Source organism: Heptranchias perlo, chromosome 29 (genome assembly GCF_035084215.1).
Source record: "Heptranchias perlo isolate sHepPer1 chromosome 29, sHepPer1.hap1, whole genome shotgun sequence".
Classification (NCBI taxonomy): domain Eukaryota; kingdom Metazoa; phylum Chordata; class Chondrichthyes; order Hexanchiformes; family Hexanchidae; genus Heptranchias; species Heptranchias perlo.
Window position 1 is genome coordinate 35,836,311 of NC_090353.1, and position 15,649 is coordinate 35,851,959.

The following is a 15,649-nucleotide window of genomic DNA, read 5'->3' on the forward strand; positions in this document are numbered from 1 at the left end:
ATACAGAGTTAATGTTTCAAGTCTTTCCTCAGAACTGGAAGAAGTTAGAGATTTAACAGTTTATAAGCAAGTATAGAGCCAGAGAAAGGGGCGGGAGGGAGGAAAGAACAAAGGAGAAGGTCTGCGATAGGGTGGAGGACAGGAGTGATTAAATGACAAAAGGGATGATGATGCAAGGCAAGGAGGGTGGGAATGGAACACGTAAAGAAGCAAAAGATGGGTCTAGAGAAGTAAATGGTTTCAGCAGAACCATTACCAGCACTTGCTGTCTGAGAAAGGGGGAACGGTGGTTATGATCTGAAGCTCTTGAACTCAATGTTGAGTCTGGAAGGTTGTAAAGTCCTTGATCTCAAGAGGAAGTGACTCAAGCTGCTGTTGAGTTTCATTGGAACAGTGTAAGAGGCCGAGGACAGAGAGGTCAGAGTGGGAGTGGGACGGAGAATTAAAATGGCAAGCGACCAGAAGCTCAGGGTCACGCTTGCAGACTTAACGGAGGTGTGAAAAGGTGGGTAGGTGGGATTGAAGGATATGGTGAGAAGGTGGTTAGTTGGGATTGAGGGACATGGTGAGAGGGTGGGTAGGTGGGATTGAGGGAAGTGATGAGAAGGTGGGATTGAGGGACATGGTGAGAAAATGGGATTGAGGGATATGGTCAGAAGGTGGGAGATGGGACTGGGGGATATTGTGAGAAGATGGGCAGGTGGGGTTGAGGGATAATGGGAGCAGGTGGGTAGATGGGGTTGAGGAATATGGTGAGGAGGTGGGTAGGTGGGATTGAAGGTTATAATGAGGAGGTAGGTAGGTGGTATTTGGTGAGCAGGTGGGTAGGTGAGGTTGAGGGATATGGTGCGGAGGTGGGTAGGTGGGATTGAAGGTTATAATGAGGAGGTAGGTAGGTGGTATTTGGTGAGCAGGTGGGCAGGTGAGGTTGAGGGATATGGTGAGGAGGTGGGTAGGTGGGATTCAGGGATATGGTGAGGAGGTGATGAGAAGGATATTGTGGGATTATGAGAAGGTTAGATTGATTTATCGAAAAGGGACTTTTCCTGCTCCTAAAAATTCTTAAATTCTGAAGTGTGAGTCACCTAATAAGTCAAAGTAAGCAAGAGATTTCAGTGAGAAAAGTTCGTAACCCTGCAGGGGCTGGCTTGCTGCCACAAACTGAAATGGTTTGAATCATGTGATTTCCAGTAAATGTTGTTCTGTGGGGGGGGGGGTTTGAAGATTTATGATGATGAGAGTGATTTTCTGATAAGTAGAAACGTTTCAATACGAAGGCAGCCTGGTGTAGTACAGCTAGTGCAGAGTAGGTACAGGGACCGGTGCTGTGTGGATCAGGCGGGGCCATTCTAGATGAATAAATCTGACAGTACGATGGGTTCCTCAGGACGCAGAGATTGTATTTTAAAATATTTGGTCGGTTTACTGAGCCTGGTGGCTTTGATTTTTTTGTCTTCGTTTGTGTATGTGATGAACTCGGACCCTGTCCTCGAGCTGAAACAGTGTGAAAAGCGACTGCAAAACGAAACGTCTATGTTAAATGAATGTGAGCAGGCACGGGGGGAGAGCCAGTCCTTATTAAACAACTGCCAGGCTCAATCGGTGAGTAGTAAAACCATCGACAGTCCGTGTGTTATTGATTCTAGTAAAGGAAGCCCTTTAAGGGATGATATTTGTTGCTAAAAGTGAAGCAGCTCTTTAGTAAAACTCGGAGGCTCTGTGAAAAAGTCAATTTTTGTTCATTTTATTTGCAAGTACATAACACATACGTTCAGTAGTGAAGTGGTTATGTTACTGGACTAGTAACCTAGAGACCTGGAATAATTAATCCAGAGTGAACGGGAGTTCAACTCCCACCAGGGCAGCTTAAGAATTTGAATTCAGTTTTAAAAAACATCTGGGAAATAAAAAGCTGGTCTCAGTAAAAGTGTCGATAGTCTTCAGTATACTGGGATGTTATGTTCTCCGTGGCTAACCTGTCTGAACACCAACGACACCTTTGATTGCTGTGATCGTCTCCCAGCCGAGGTGTTGTCGAAAACTTAATTACCTATTATACACAATGCATTAACTCCAAACACTTATTTTCAGACAAGTAAGAATTTATTAAGAAACTTGTACAAGTTGGAAGTGTACCTCAAACAATGGTTGAGGCTACGTCTTCTTCGAACAAAGAAAGCAGTTATCTTTTATACACTTAATTCAGTAATGTCTGTCTATCATTGACTATGGGCGTACATGTACACTCTCATTGGTTCAAGTGGTTAGTCAATCAAAAATAGGGAACCCACCCTCTGACATCCGTAGCTCATTCCTGTTTAGGCACTAGGCTTCACAGGCATGAGAGAACACTACCTCCCTAAATTACAAGCTGGTTAATCAGTAGGGCTGAAGTCAGAATCAAGGCTACATGGCCTGTCAAGAAACTGTATTCTCATTATATTATAAGCCAGCAATACCCTTATCTGAACGGGGGGAGGGGGGGAGGCCAGACAGTACCAAGCACCTGGACAGCCAACTTAATTATCAACGTACCAAAGACAATTGTGTCTTTCTGTGTGTGTGTGTGAAATTGTAACTACCCTATGTATGGGAGTCAAGGAGTTAACATTGGTCAAATACCCATCATGCTTTTCTCTTTTTTTATGGTCAAGTAACTGTTCACGTATTTCTACATTAATGTGGTCTTTATAATTTTCCACAGTGTGATAGGGGGCAGTTGGAAAGATTATCTGTAATCACCAGGCATTGTCCTCTGATTATATATGCTGTGCGTTTTTAGAACCCTTCACTCACCTGACGAAGGAGGAAAGCTCCGAAAGCTTGTGATTTAAAATAAAAAGGCATGGATGTTAGGGAACTTGGGGAAATAAATAGTGATGTCTTGAGGAGTGTACATATTACAGAGGGGGAGGTGCTGGAAGTCTTAACGCGCATCAAGTTAGATAAATCTCCGGGACCTGATGAAATGTATCCCAGGACGTTATGGGAGGTTAGGGAGGAAATTGCGGGTCCCCTAGCAGAGATATTTGAATCATCGACAGCTACAGGTGAGGTGCCTGAAGATTGGAGGGTAGCAAATGTTGTGCCTTTGTTTAAGAAGGGCGGCAGGGAAAAGCCTGGGAACTACAGACCGGTGAGCCTGACATCTGTAGTGGGTAAGTTGTTAGAGGGTATTCTGAGAGACAGGATCTACAGGCATTTGGAGAGGCAGGGACTGATTAGGAACAGTCAGCATGGTTTTGTGAGAGGAAAATCATGTCTCACGAATTTGATTGAGTTTTTCGAAGGGGTAACCAAGAAGATAGATGAGGGCTGTGCAGTAGACGTGGTCTACATGGACTTTAGCAAAGCCTTTGACAAGGTACCGCATGGTAGGTTGTTACATAAGGTTAAATCTAACAGGATCCAAGGTGAGGTAGCCAATTGGATACAAAATTGGCTTGACGACAGAAGACAGAGGGTGGTTGTAGAGGGTTGTTTTTCAAACTGGAGGCCTGTGACCAGCGGTGTGCCTCAGGGATCGGTGCTGGGTCCGCTGTTATTTGTTATTTATATTAATGATTTGGATGAGAATTTAGGAGGCATGGTTAGTAAGTTTGCAGATGACACCAAGATTGGTGGCATTGTGGACAGTGAAGAAGGTTATCTAGGATTGCAACGGGATCTTGATAAATTGGGCCAGTGGGCCGATGAATGGCAGATGGAGTTTAATTTAGATAAATGTGAGGTGATGCATTTTGGTAGATCGAATCGGGCCAGGACCTACTCCGTTAATGGTAGGGCATTGGGGAGAGTTATAGAACAAAGAGATCTAGGAGTACAGATTCATAGCTCCTTGAAAGTGGAGTCACAGGTGGATAGGGTGGTGAAGAAGGCATTCAGCATGCTTGGTTTCATTGGTCAGAACATTGAATACAGGAGTTGGGATGTCTTGTTGAAGTTGTACAAGACATTAGTAAGGCCACACTTGGAATACTGTGTACAGTTCTGGTCACCCTATTATAGAAAGGATATTATTAAACTAGAAAGAGTGCAGAAAAGATTTACTAGGATGCTACCGGGACTTGATGGTTTGACTTATAGGGAGAGGTTGGATAAACTGAGACTTTTTTCCCTGGAGAGTAGGAGGTTAAGGGGTGATCTTATAGAAGTCTATAAAATAATGAGGGGCATAGATAAGGTCGATAGTCAAAATCTTTTCCCAAAGGTAGGGGAGTCTATAACGAGGGGGCATAGATTTAAGGTGAGAGGGGAGAGATACAAAAGGGTCCAGAGGGGCAATTTTTTCACTCAAAGGGTGGTGAGTGTCTGGAACGAACTGCCAGAGGCAGTAGTAGAGGCGGGTACAATTTTGTCTTTTAAAAAGCATTTGGACAGTTACATGGGTAAGATGGGTATAGAGGGATATGGGCCAAGTGCAGGCAATTGGGACTAGCTTAGTGGTATAAACTGGGCGACATGGACATGTTGGGCCGAAGGGCCTGTTTTCATGTTGTAAACTTCTATGATTCTATGATTCTATGAAAACTGTTGGGACTATAACCTAGTGTTGTGCAAGTCCTTATCTCAGTAAAAGTGACTGTGAAGCTGTCAGGTTGTCGAAAAAACCCAACTGGTTCATTGATATCCTTTAGTGTCCATTAGTTTCCTGCATTACCACAGTGACTAAACTTCAAAAGAATACTTTTATACCGCCTTTCACGCCTTGAGGTTGTGAAAGTCGATATATAAATGCAAGTAAATCCCACACGGACTGCAGCGGTTCAAGAGGGCGGCTCACCACCACCTTCTCAAGGGCAATTAGGGATGGGCAATAAATGCCGGCCTCGCCAGTGATGCACACATCCCTTGAACAAATTTTTAAAAAGTCTTTCTTTTTAGGGAAGGAAGCCTGCTGTTCTTACTCGGTCCGGCTTATATTTGGCTCCAGTCCCTACACCAACGTGGTTGAATCTTAACTGCCCTCTGAAGTAGTCTAGCAAGCCCTTCAGTTGTGAAAGGAGAGCGAGGGATGGGCAATAAATGCCGGGCTTGCCAGCGATGGCCACAACCCAAGAATGAATTTTTTAAAAACATAAACATAAATAACAGTGTTGACCACTTTATTGACACAGTGTGAATCTGAGCAACGCAACACTGAAAAGTTTCAGCTTCAATCGCTCTTTACCCAGAGAGTGGTGAGAATGTGGAACTCGTTACCACAAGGAGTAGTTGAGGCGAATAGTGTGGATGCCTTTAAGAGGAAGCGAGATAAACACATGAGGGAGAAAGGAATAGAAGGCTATGCTGATCGAGTTAGATCAAGAGGGTTGGGAGGAGGCTCGAGTGGAGCATAAACACCAGCATGGACCTTTTGGGCCGAATGGCCTGTTTCTGTGCTGTACATTCTATGTAATTTGATGTAATCCCCAGCCTGTGCTGACTTAGCTCATCTCAGCCTAGGTCAAGTCAAGAGCAAAACAACAATTAGTCTTCCTGCTCTAGGGGTTCTGAAGAGGGTTAAAAAAAAATCAGCCTCGATTCCCGCTCCTGATGGGCATCTGGCGCCAATTTTAACAGTAGGTGCACAACAGGTCCTCCTATAGTTACTCACGTGACGCCTTTTGAAAGTTATTACTGAATCTGCTTCCTCCGCCCTTTCAGGCAGCGCAATCCCGATCATAACAACTCACTGCATTAAAAAAAATTCTCCTCATCTCCCCTCTGGTTCTTTTGCCAATTACCTTGGCCAGGATTTTGACCCGGAGCCGGGAAGGAGGCGGAGGCGGGGTGGGGGTCGAAACGCGGATGGAGACCCGGAAGTACGGGTTTGCCGGACACCCTTACAATTTTTTTTGTTGGTTTGCCGTCCGACAGGCCGGCCTGATTGACAGGCTGACCTCAGTCAGACCGGAGCAGAGCAAGGAAGAGGATATGAAAGGGTAAGAGTTCAGGTAAGTCTTGGATTGTATCGAATGGGGGGGTGGGGGGGGTGGGCATGGGTGAGCATGGGGGCACCGGGGGCATGGAGCAGAGGGCACCAGGGGCACATGGGTACGGGGGCATCGGTGGGCATGGGGGCAATCTACACCTACCTGCTCTTTCCAGCAGAGGTCCCTGGGTAAAGATCAGGAGCAGGAACCCCTGGGTTGATTTTATTACTCTCCCTAACTCAGGGGAACGGTGGCCATTAATAGTGTCTCAACTGTAGACTAGGGGTGGGAGGGGCTGAAACCTGGGAATTTCCTGATCCGTGTTAGCTCAGTGCCACATACGGTGGGGCCTTTTAAAAAGCTATGTGCAGAATAGGGGGTTGCCAACTCTGGACGGAGGTTTCATCACTTGACTTCCTGCCTCCAACCGTCCCGTCCCCACGTGCTTCTGCCTTTGGTCACCCGACACGTCCATCCTCCTGGTGCCCCGCCAATGGGAAAGTGAGTCAGCTCTTCATTCCCTGATTTGATGATTCTTGTCCATCAAACAGCCCTTGGAGACCAGTTTTGAATTCCTGGAGTCTCCAGGGCTATCCTGGAGAGTTGGCAACCCCTAGTAAGGAAGGAGGAAAAGGTTATAATTTATATTGAATTTTAGACCCCCTCCATCCCACACAGTATTATTCTTTGCCATGGCTCGATACCATGGACGCAGTTCATTAAAACAAGCTCAAATTACAAGCTCTAAAAACAAAAACACTCACAACTGCAACATGATTTTCCAGTCAGACTTGCTGCCTAACTGCATTGGTGTGGTTTTATTTTTGTTGAAACCCTTTGATCACACTGGTAACGCTATGACTTGCTTTTGGTCTTTGCCCTACTTAAAACGAGAAATGAATCTATCTACTCAGGACCCCGACTGGGTTCAGATCAATTCGGTTTCTGTCTCTCCAGGCAGAGAAACATGGATTACTCACCAAAACGGGTTAACTCATTCTTTTGTCAGGATCTGGACTAGTGTTGGGGAGGGAGGGGCAACTAGGTGTCAGCTGTGGCTCTGTGGGCAACAATTCTGAGTCCGATGGTTGTGGGTTTAAATCCCACATTAGAGACTTGAGCACAAAATCTAAGCTGACACTCCTGGTGTAGCACTGAGAGAATGCTGCACTGTCAGAGGTGCCGCCTTTTGGATGAGACGTTAAATCAAGGCCCTGTCTGCCCTCTCAAGTGGACGTAAAGGGTCCCACGCCATTATTATGAGGGAGAGCAGGTGAGTTCTCCCCGGTGTCCTGGGGCCGATATTTATCTTTCAACCAACATCACTAAAAAACAGATTATCTGGTCATTATCACGTTGCTGTTTGTGGGATCTTGCTGTGCGCAAATTGGCCTCTCTGTTTCCTACATTACAACAGTGACTACACTTCAAAAGTACTTCACTGGCTGTAAAGCGCTTTGGGACGTCCTGAGGTTGTGAAATGTGCTATATAAATTCAAGTCTTTCTTTCCTTTCCATTTTTCTTAAAAATACCAAAACAAAAACAATTCTGGAAAGACTGGGTGGAACTCTGTGCTGGAACCGGGCTTCAAGTCCAGCCCAGACCGATGGGTGAAATTCTCCTCTGTCTGCTGGTTTTAAAGGTCAATGTTGATTGGCCAGACTCAACCCAATTCTCTGTGGTCACCAAGCCCACAGCACAGAATGGCTAGTGTAGGAAATGGAAAAGTAGTGGATGTTAAGGTTAGGGCTGAGACATTGTTCAGATAGTGTAGAGGGAGCTTTACTCTGTATCTAACCCTGTACCTGCCCTGGGAGTGTTTGATGGGACAGTGTAGAGGGAGCTTTACTCTGTATCTAACCCTGTACCTGCCCTGGGAGTGTTTGATGGGACAGTGTAGAGGGAGCTTTACTCTGTATCTAACCCGTGCTGTACCTGCCCTGGGAGTGTTTGATAGGACAGTGTGGAGAGAGATTTACTCTGTATCTAACCCGTGCTGTACCTGCCCTGGGAGTGTTTGATAGGACAGTGTGGAGAGAGATTTACTCTGTATCTAACCTGTGCTGTACCAAACCGTTTGGTGCTAACAATGAGCGCCCAAAATGAGGAAGTGTTTCATCTCTCAGCAATGAACCTTGATAAGCACAAAAATTCACAAACTACTTGTGACGTATATATTTTTTTTCCAGGTTGCCCTGAGTGGGAACATTGTCACATTAGAGAAGAAGCTAAAAGATCTTGAACTCCTCAATACCAACCTGAACAATGAACAAGAGCAACTGAAAGGTTAGAGGCGTTTATCATTCCACAATCGTGTAGGATTGACTTCCTGGGAATAAACCGGAATCTTCCTTTATACAAATGTAGAGGAATCATGGTGCCACCTGTTGGAGCTCGGGCTTCCCCCTTCTTCCCACCCCTCGAAATTCATCCCAAATTCATACTCCTGATTGCCATTCAGTGACCCCCTGCTGGCAGTGCATGTGTATAGTTGGCTCAGTGGGTAGTTCTCTTGCCTCTAAATCAGAAGGTTGTGAGTTCAAGTCTTACTCCAGTGACCTGAATACAAAATCTAGGTTAACATGCCTGGTGCCAGTACTGAGGAGGTGCTGTCTTTTGGATGAGATGTTAAACTGATGCCTTGTCTCCCCTAACAGATGGATGTAAAAGATCCCATGGCAATATTTCAAAGAAGAGCAGGGGACGATATTTATCCCTCAACCAACATCACTAAAACAAATTATTTGGTCATTATCACATTGCTGTTTGTGGGATCTTGCTGCTTGCAAATTGGCTGCCGCATTTCCTACATCACAACAGTGACTACACTTCAAAAGTACTTCATTGGCTGTGAAGTGCTTTTTGGACGCCCTGAGGTTGTGAAAGGCGCTATATAAATGAAATTTCTTTCTTTATTGAATGAGGCCAGGATGGGACTGGGCTACAGTGCCTCCCACAGTCCAACAGCCACTCATTGGTCCTATCTTCATAGATACTACACCAATCCTATTGGCTACCTTTACTGTTATTTGACTTATATGATCCCATATCCGCTCCATCACCAAAACTGTCCACTTCCACCACTGTAATATCGCCCATCTCCGCCCCTGCCTCAGCCTATCTGCTGCTGAAACCCTCATCCATGCCTTTGTTACCTCTAGACTTGACTATTCCAATGCTCTCCTGGCCAGTCTCCCATCTTCCACCCTTCAGAAACTTGAGCTCATCCAAAACCCTGCTGCCCGAATCCTAACTCATACCAAGTCCCGTTCACCCATCACCCCTGTGCTCGCTGACCTACATTGGCTCCCAGTCCGGCAATGCCTCAATTTTAAAATTCTCATCCTTGTTTTCAAATCCCTCCGTGGCCTCGCCCCTCCTTATCTCTATAACCTCCTCCAGCCCTACAACCCTCCGAGATCTCTGCGCTCCTCCAGTTCTGGCCTCTTGCACATCCCCGATTTTAATCGCCTCACCATTGGCGGCCGTGCCTTCAGCTGCCTGGGCCCTAAGCTCTGGAATTCCCTCCCTAAACCTCTCCGCCTCTCTCTCCTCATTTAAGACACTCCTTAAAACCTACCACTTTGACCAAGCTTTTGGTCACCTGTCCTAATATCTCCTTATGCGGCTCGGTGTCAAATTTTGTTTGATAATCGCTCCTGTGAAGCACCTTGGGATGATTTGCTACGTTAAAGGCACTATATAAATGCGAGTTGTTGTTGTTGTTGTTGTTGTTGTTGTTACAATTTTAATGACTAGTTGTTGAATGATATGGTCTATCACATCCTGAAAATGGTGGCTTCAGATACCAGACCCCCTAATGCGGTGCTTGACCCTGTAACAACTCCAATGGGCATGTGAAGTGTGAACGTTACGTTGGACAAACCTGAGCATTGAAGTGTTTTTTGGGCAGCGATGGTGAGCGCCTGGTTGGTGACAGACTGAGCAGTCTCTCTCCCCCTGCTGGCCCAGGAAATTTCACTGCTTCAATCCCTCCTTTCCTGAAGGCCCACTTTCCCCAGCTATTGAAGCAAATCATTGATTCTTATGGAGCTGCTCAATTCACAACTTTCACCTCGATTGTCACATCCCATAAAGTACATCATTCTTCCTAGTGATTCATTGTTGCTCCAATGGCTCTGTAGTTTCTACTTCAAGCTCTTGGCTTAGACGAGAATTGGAATTGGGATGGACAGTAATTTGGTTCATTTTTTGTGTTCATCTTTACAGTTTTGAGTTACAGCAGAAACAGTTGGTCACTTTTTAAATTTTGTATATCAGGGGCCCAATCTCAACATCAAACACTCCCAGGACGGCTACAGCACGGGTTAGATACAGAGTAAAGCTCCCTCTACACTGTCCCATCAAACACTCCCAGGGCAGGTACAGCACAGGTTAGATATAGAGTAAAGCTCCCTCTACACTGTCCCATCAAACACTCCCAGGGCAGGTACAGCACAGGTTAGACACAAAGTAAAGCTCACTCTACACTGTCCCATCAAACACTCCCAGGGCAGGTACAGCACAGGTTAGATACAGAGTAAAGCTCCCTCTACACTGTCCCATCAAACACTCCCAGGGCAGGTACAGCACAGGTTAGATACAGAGTAAAGCTCCCTCTACACTGTCCGATCAAACACTCCCAGGGCAGGTACAGCACGGGTTAGACACAAAGTAAAGCTCCCTCTACACCGTACTTTCAACATGTTTCAACCCCAAAAGATGCCCCTAATGCACCAGTCTGGCATCGCCATTTACATGACAACAATCCTCATAATCTCGCTGAGAGAGTTTATCAATTTAAGGGATGTTATATCTTGTGGGCAACAAAGCTACCAAAACCTGAGATGAGACAGACAAATTCATTTCATGTAGGACCCTTGGAGCCAACAGGGAGAAGACCCATTGTCCAGGTTAGATCTGAACCCATGTCCCAGAGGTGAAAGACACTCAACTCCACCCAGTCTCTTTACTTGTCTCGTTTCTTATCACTGTTTTAATGGAGATGTTTGTGTTCATTAGCTGCGGTACAGAAATGGCAACAGCAATTCAACGAATGTGAAACGAACGTCGCCACAACTAACAATCACCTGAAGAGGACGAGGCAAGATTTAAATCAGTGTCAGCAGGACAAGTGAGTCACAACAACTTGTATTGTTACAGTGCCTTTAACGTTGTAAAACGTCCCAAGACGCTTCACAGGAGCATTATCAAACATCAAGCCACATAAGGAGATATTAGGACAGGTGACCAAAAGCTTGGTCAAAGAGGTAGGTTTTAAGGAGCGTCTTAAAGGAGGAGAGAGAGGCGGAGAGGTTTAGGGAGGGAATTCCAGAGCTTGGGGCCTAGGCAGCTGAAGGCACGGCCGCCAATGGTGGAGCGATGGAAATTGGGGATGCGCAAGAGGCCAGAATTGGAGGAACGCAGAGATCTCAGAGGGTTGTAGGGCTGGAGGAGGTCACAGAGATAGGGAGGGACGAGGCCATGGAGGGATTTGAAGACAAGGATGGGAATTTTAAAATCGAGGTGTTGCCGGACTGGGAGCCAATGTAGGTCAGCGAGCTCAGGGGGTGATGGGTGAACGGGACTTGGTGCGAGTTAGGATACGGGGCAGCAGAGTTTTGGATGAACTCAAGTTTACGGAGGGTGGAAGGTGGGAGGCCGGCCGGGGGAGCATTGGAATAGTTGAGTCTAGAGTAACAAAGGCACAGATTCAAGAACATGGACAAGAGAAAGATCACTATATTTAACAAGCCACAGATCCTACAAGAGGGATGGTGAAAAGATTTAACTATATTTAACTACTCTACAAAAAGGGCGGTGAATTTGTGGAATACTTTACCTAGGGAGGTACTGCGGGCTGAATGTATCAGCAAATTCAAGTGATGGAGTTAGAATGCACTGCCTGAAAGGGCGGTGGAAGCAGATTTCAAAAGGGAATTGAATAGATACTTAAAAGGTAAAATTTGCAGGGCTCTGGGGAAAGATCGGGGGAGTGGGACAAATTGGATAGCTCTTTCAAAGAGCTAGCACTGACACGATGGGCCGAATGGCTTTAAGCTTCTATGACCTGGAGTTTGATTAGGCAGAGGTATGTGAGATATCAAGTAATATATTTCTGCCACTGGTCAGATAAACCCCAGTGGTCCTGTATGTCTCTGTATATTCAACCCTGATCTTAATGGTATATACATGCAACGCCTTTAAATGAAGTTAATTATGTAATCTCAGCTACTTTTAGTGACACTTCTATGGGGAAAGATTTCTCCCAATCTCACTTGAGACTTGCTGTTGTTTTTTTTAATTCCCTTTGTGTCTTCTTCCTACAGTTGTACTTTGAGTTAAATAACCTGCTCACATCTCAGCAAAAAAAAATTGAAAGACTTACTAAAATAATTTTCTTTCTTACAGAGCACGGTGCAGATCCCAACTGCAGCTGTGCAGCCAAGCAAGTAGAGTGAATGGAGCCCACACCGGCTGGATTGTTCTCACTGTAGTGTATCTCATATCACTGTATGGTTAAGGGTGAGTGTCACCATGGCCATCAATGGTCCTTTCTAAGAATAGTTATAGAAGAGTTCCGAGTGTCCATCACACTTCAGGTGTCATATTAGCGTCAAAACAATAAGAAAGCCAATCATTTCTTGCTGCTCTTTTCCTGACCTGGAGCTGGAAATTTAAAAGCCCCTGCTGATCTGCAAACTTTCCTCGCCAAACAACAATTAAACTCTGATTGACGTCAGGATTTACATCAATTAGACTCTGAATGACCTCACGATTTAATACAAATATTCTGATTGATCTCAGGATTTACAGCAATTAGACGATGATTGCTTCTCAGACTGTGTTAATCTTTGTGGCCTTAAAGAATCTGGCCACTTTAAATACAGTTCCACCGTAGCAGGTCAGAGGCTGGGTATTCTGCAGCGAGTGACTCACTTCCTGACTCCCCAAAGCCTTTCCACCATCTACAACGTACAAGTCAGGAGTGTGCTGGAATACTCTCCACTTGCCTGGATGAGTGCAGCTCCAACAACACTCAAGAAGCTCGACACCATCCTGGACAAAGCAGCCCGCTTGATTGGCACCCCATCCACCACCCTAAACATTCACTCCCACCACCACCGGCGCACCATGGCTGCAGTGTGTACCATCCACAGGATGCACTGCAGCAACTCGCCAAGGCTTCTTCGACAGCACCTCCCAAACCTGCGACCCCTACCACCTAAAAGGACAAGGGCATCAGGTGCATGGGAACAACACCACCTGCACGTTCCCCTCCAAGTCACACACCATCCCGACTTGGGCACATTTGGGCCGTTCCTTCATTGTCGCTGGGTCAAAATCCTGGAGCTCCCTAACTAACAGCACTGTGGGAGAACCTTCACCACACGGACTGCAGCGGTTCAAGAAGAAGGCCCACCACCACCTTCTCAAGGGGCAACTGGGGATGGGCAATAAATGCCAACCTTGCCAGCGATGCCCATATCCCGAGAATGAACTTTTAAAAATGTCAGTTGACGCAGTGTAGGCCAGGGATCAAACTTAGAACCTTCCTGATCTGTACCACACTTTCCCATTGAACCACTGGGATGATCCCCTCTCCCGTTGCTTTCACTGTTTGTAGATCAGATGGGTATCATGGAGATCCCTCAATTGGTCAAAAACAGGTAGACAAGCGGCTTTCCCCAGTTCACATTGTTGGATCCTGGTCACACGGAGCTCTTGTGAAGTTTATCCAGTATACATATTTTGCTTTCAAAAGTCCTGCATATTCTGTCACTCTGGAATGCGCTGCCTGAAAGGGCGGTGGAAGCAGATTCAATAGCAACTCTCAAAAGGGAATTGGATAAATACTTGAAAAGAAAAATTTGCAGGGCTATGGGGAAAGAGCAAGGGGGAATGGGGACTAATTGGATCGCTCTTTCAGAGAGCCGGCACAGGCAAGGTGGGTCGAATGGCCTCCTTCTGCGCTGTATGATTCTATGACTTAAAGGCTCTTTGTTTTATTTTCAGGATCGGCACACGGACTGGATCACAAGGACAAAAAAAATGCTTCGTCACCAGTTTGCTACGAAAAAATGTGCTTCTTAAAAAAAAATTGCTTCACCATCGCCCTTTTGCACTTGCTGCCCAAAACGGACTTCAGCCCCACAGGGCGGGAGTGAGATTAGAAACATAATAATCTGCATTTTCATTTAAAATTCTAAATATGACGGACAAATACGGCTGCTGAAAAAATGCTGAAGTAGCGAATCCTTTAGGTTAAGACTTTGGCCCAAATTAAAGCCTGTTGCTCCTTTAGACTCAAAGTACTTTACATTTTAGAAATTTCTAGATACACTGCTCAAAACCTGGAATGTTTACTCTGTCCCTGGGCCCCCCCTCCCCTGAGAAGCAGCATAACTCCGAGAACTTGTTGTTGCTGTTGGTTACGATCAGGCCTGGTCAGAAAGTGCTAAATACTGAAGCCTGCCGCCCAATGCCATGGAGCTGGGGGTTGCCAACCCTTCAGGATTGTCCTGGCGCCCCCTGGAATTAAAGATTAATTTCCTGGACACTGCGGTGAGCAAAAAACCCAGAAGATAAAAATCACAGGGGCATTAAAAAAAGTGATTTCATCATTGCCTTTGAACACTCTTGTTTATTAGTTGTAAAAAATATTGGAGATGGGGGAAAGAAAGGGAGTTTGACCGAGCAGGGCAGTTGGAGGCGAGAGGTCGTGTGATGAAGCCTCCAGGAATATGTCCAACCAGAGTTGGCAACCCTGCATGGAGTGACAATTCTCTTTGGAAAGGCTATGAAAAGGAAAATTGCACTGTTTTTAGAAATATTTTATTTTTAAGACAAAGAAAGAAAATGTAACCTAAAATAAGTTAAACATCAATAATGTAGTGAAGTAATTTGTATATTTTATATGTTGGAATAAAATATTTACACAGCTCTACTGCTCTTATTGGCTTCCACATTTCCTTACATTATTTTTATATATTTGTTCTCGGGATGTGAGAAACGCTGGCGAGGCAGCATTTATCAATTTATTGTCCATCTCTAGCCCATGACTTCTATCTCCCACAATTTTCTCTTGGACTCCCTCAGATCCTAGGCTCAGTGGGTAGCACTTTTGCCTTTGAAGTCAGAAGGTTGTGGTTTCAAGAGACTTGAGCAAATAATCCAGACTGACACTCCCGGTGCCAGTACCGAGGGAGTGCTGCACTGTTGGAGGGGCCGTCTTTCGGATGAGACATTAAACCAAGGCCCTCTCAGGTGTGCATAAAAGATCCCACGGCCACTATTTTGAAGAAGAGTAGGGAAGTTCTCTCCCGTGTCCTGGCCAATATTTATCCCTCAACCAAAATCACTAAAAATGTTGAGAGGGTTGGTGGGTACCACACCCGATCAAATGCTGCCTTGATGCCGAGGACAACTACTCTCACCTCTCCTCTGGCATTCACTTCTTCCTTCCATGTCTCGATCAAACTGTGATGAGATCTGGAACCGAGTGGTTTTGGCGGAACCCAAGCTCAGGATCGGTGAACAGGTTGTGGTGAGTAAAAAAAGAAAGAACTTGCATTTATATAGCGCCTTTCATGACCTCAGGACATCCCAAAGCGCTATACAGCTAATTTAAGTATTTTTGAAGTGTAGTCACTGTTGTAATGTAGGAAACACGGCAGCCAATTTGTGCACAGCAAGATCCCACAAACAGCAATGCGATAATGAGCAGATAATC

At 45.5% G+C, this 15,649-nt stretch overlaps 1 protein-coding gene across 1 annotated transcript; it reads left to right on the top strand.

Moving 5' to 3' along the window:
• The first annotated feature begins 1,197 nt into the window (after nucleotides 1–1,197).
• LOC137299627 (trafficking kinesin-binding protein 1-like) lies at nucleotides 1,198–14,863 on the top strand. Its single transcript, XM_067968524.1, has 5 exons — nucleotides 1,198–1,602; nucleotides 8,106–8,202; nucleotides 10,939–11,050; nucleotides 12,328–12,441; nucleotides 13,933–14,863. Exons 1-4 carry the CDS (start codon nucleotides 1,354–1,356, stop codon nucleotides 12,437–12,439), a joined length of 570 nt encoding a protein of 189 aa, XP_067824625.1. The 5' UTR covers nucleotides 1,198–1,353; the 3' UTR covers nucleotides 12,440–12,441; nucleotides 13,933–14,863.
• Nucleotides 14,864–15,649: the final 786 nt, after the last annotated feature.

Coding starts and splice junctions, on each gene's coding strand:
- LOC137299627 (XM_067968524.1), top strand. CDS start 1,354: ATGAATAAATCTGACAGTACGATGGGTTCCTCAGGACGCAGAGATTGT. Junction 1,603..8,105: donor ACAACTGCCAGGCTCAATCG/GTGAGTAGTAAA, acceptor TTTTTTTTCCAG/GTTGCCCTGAGTGGGAACAT. Junction 11,051..12,327: donor AATCAGTGTCAGCAGGACAA/GTGAGTCACAAC, acceptor TCTTTCTTACAG/AGCACGGTGCAGATCCCAAC.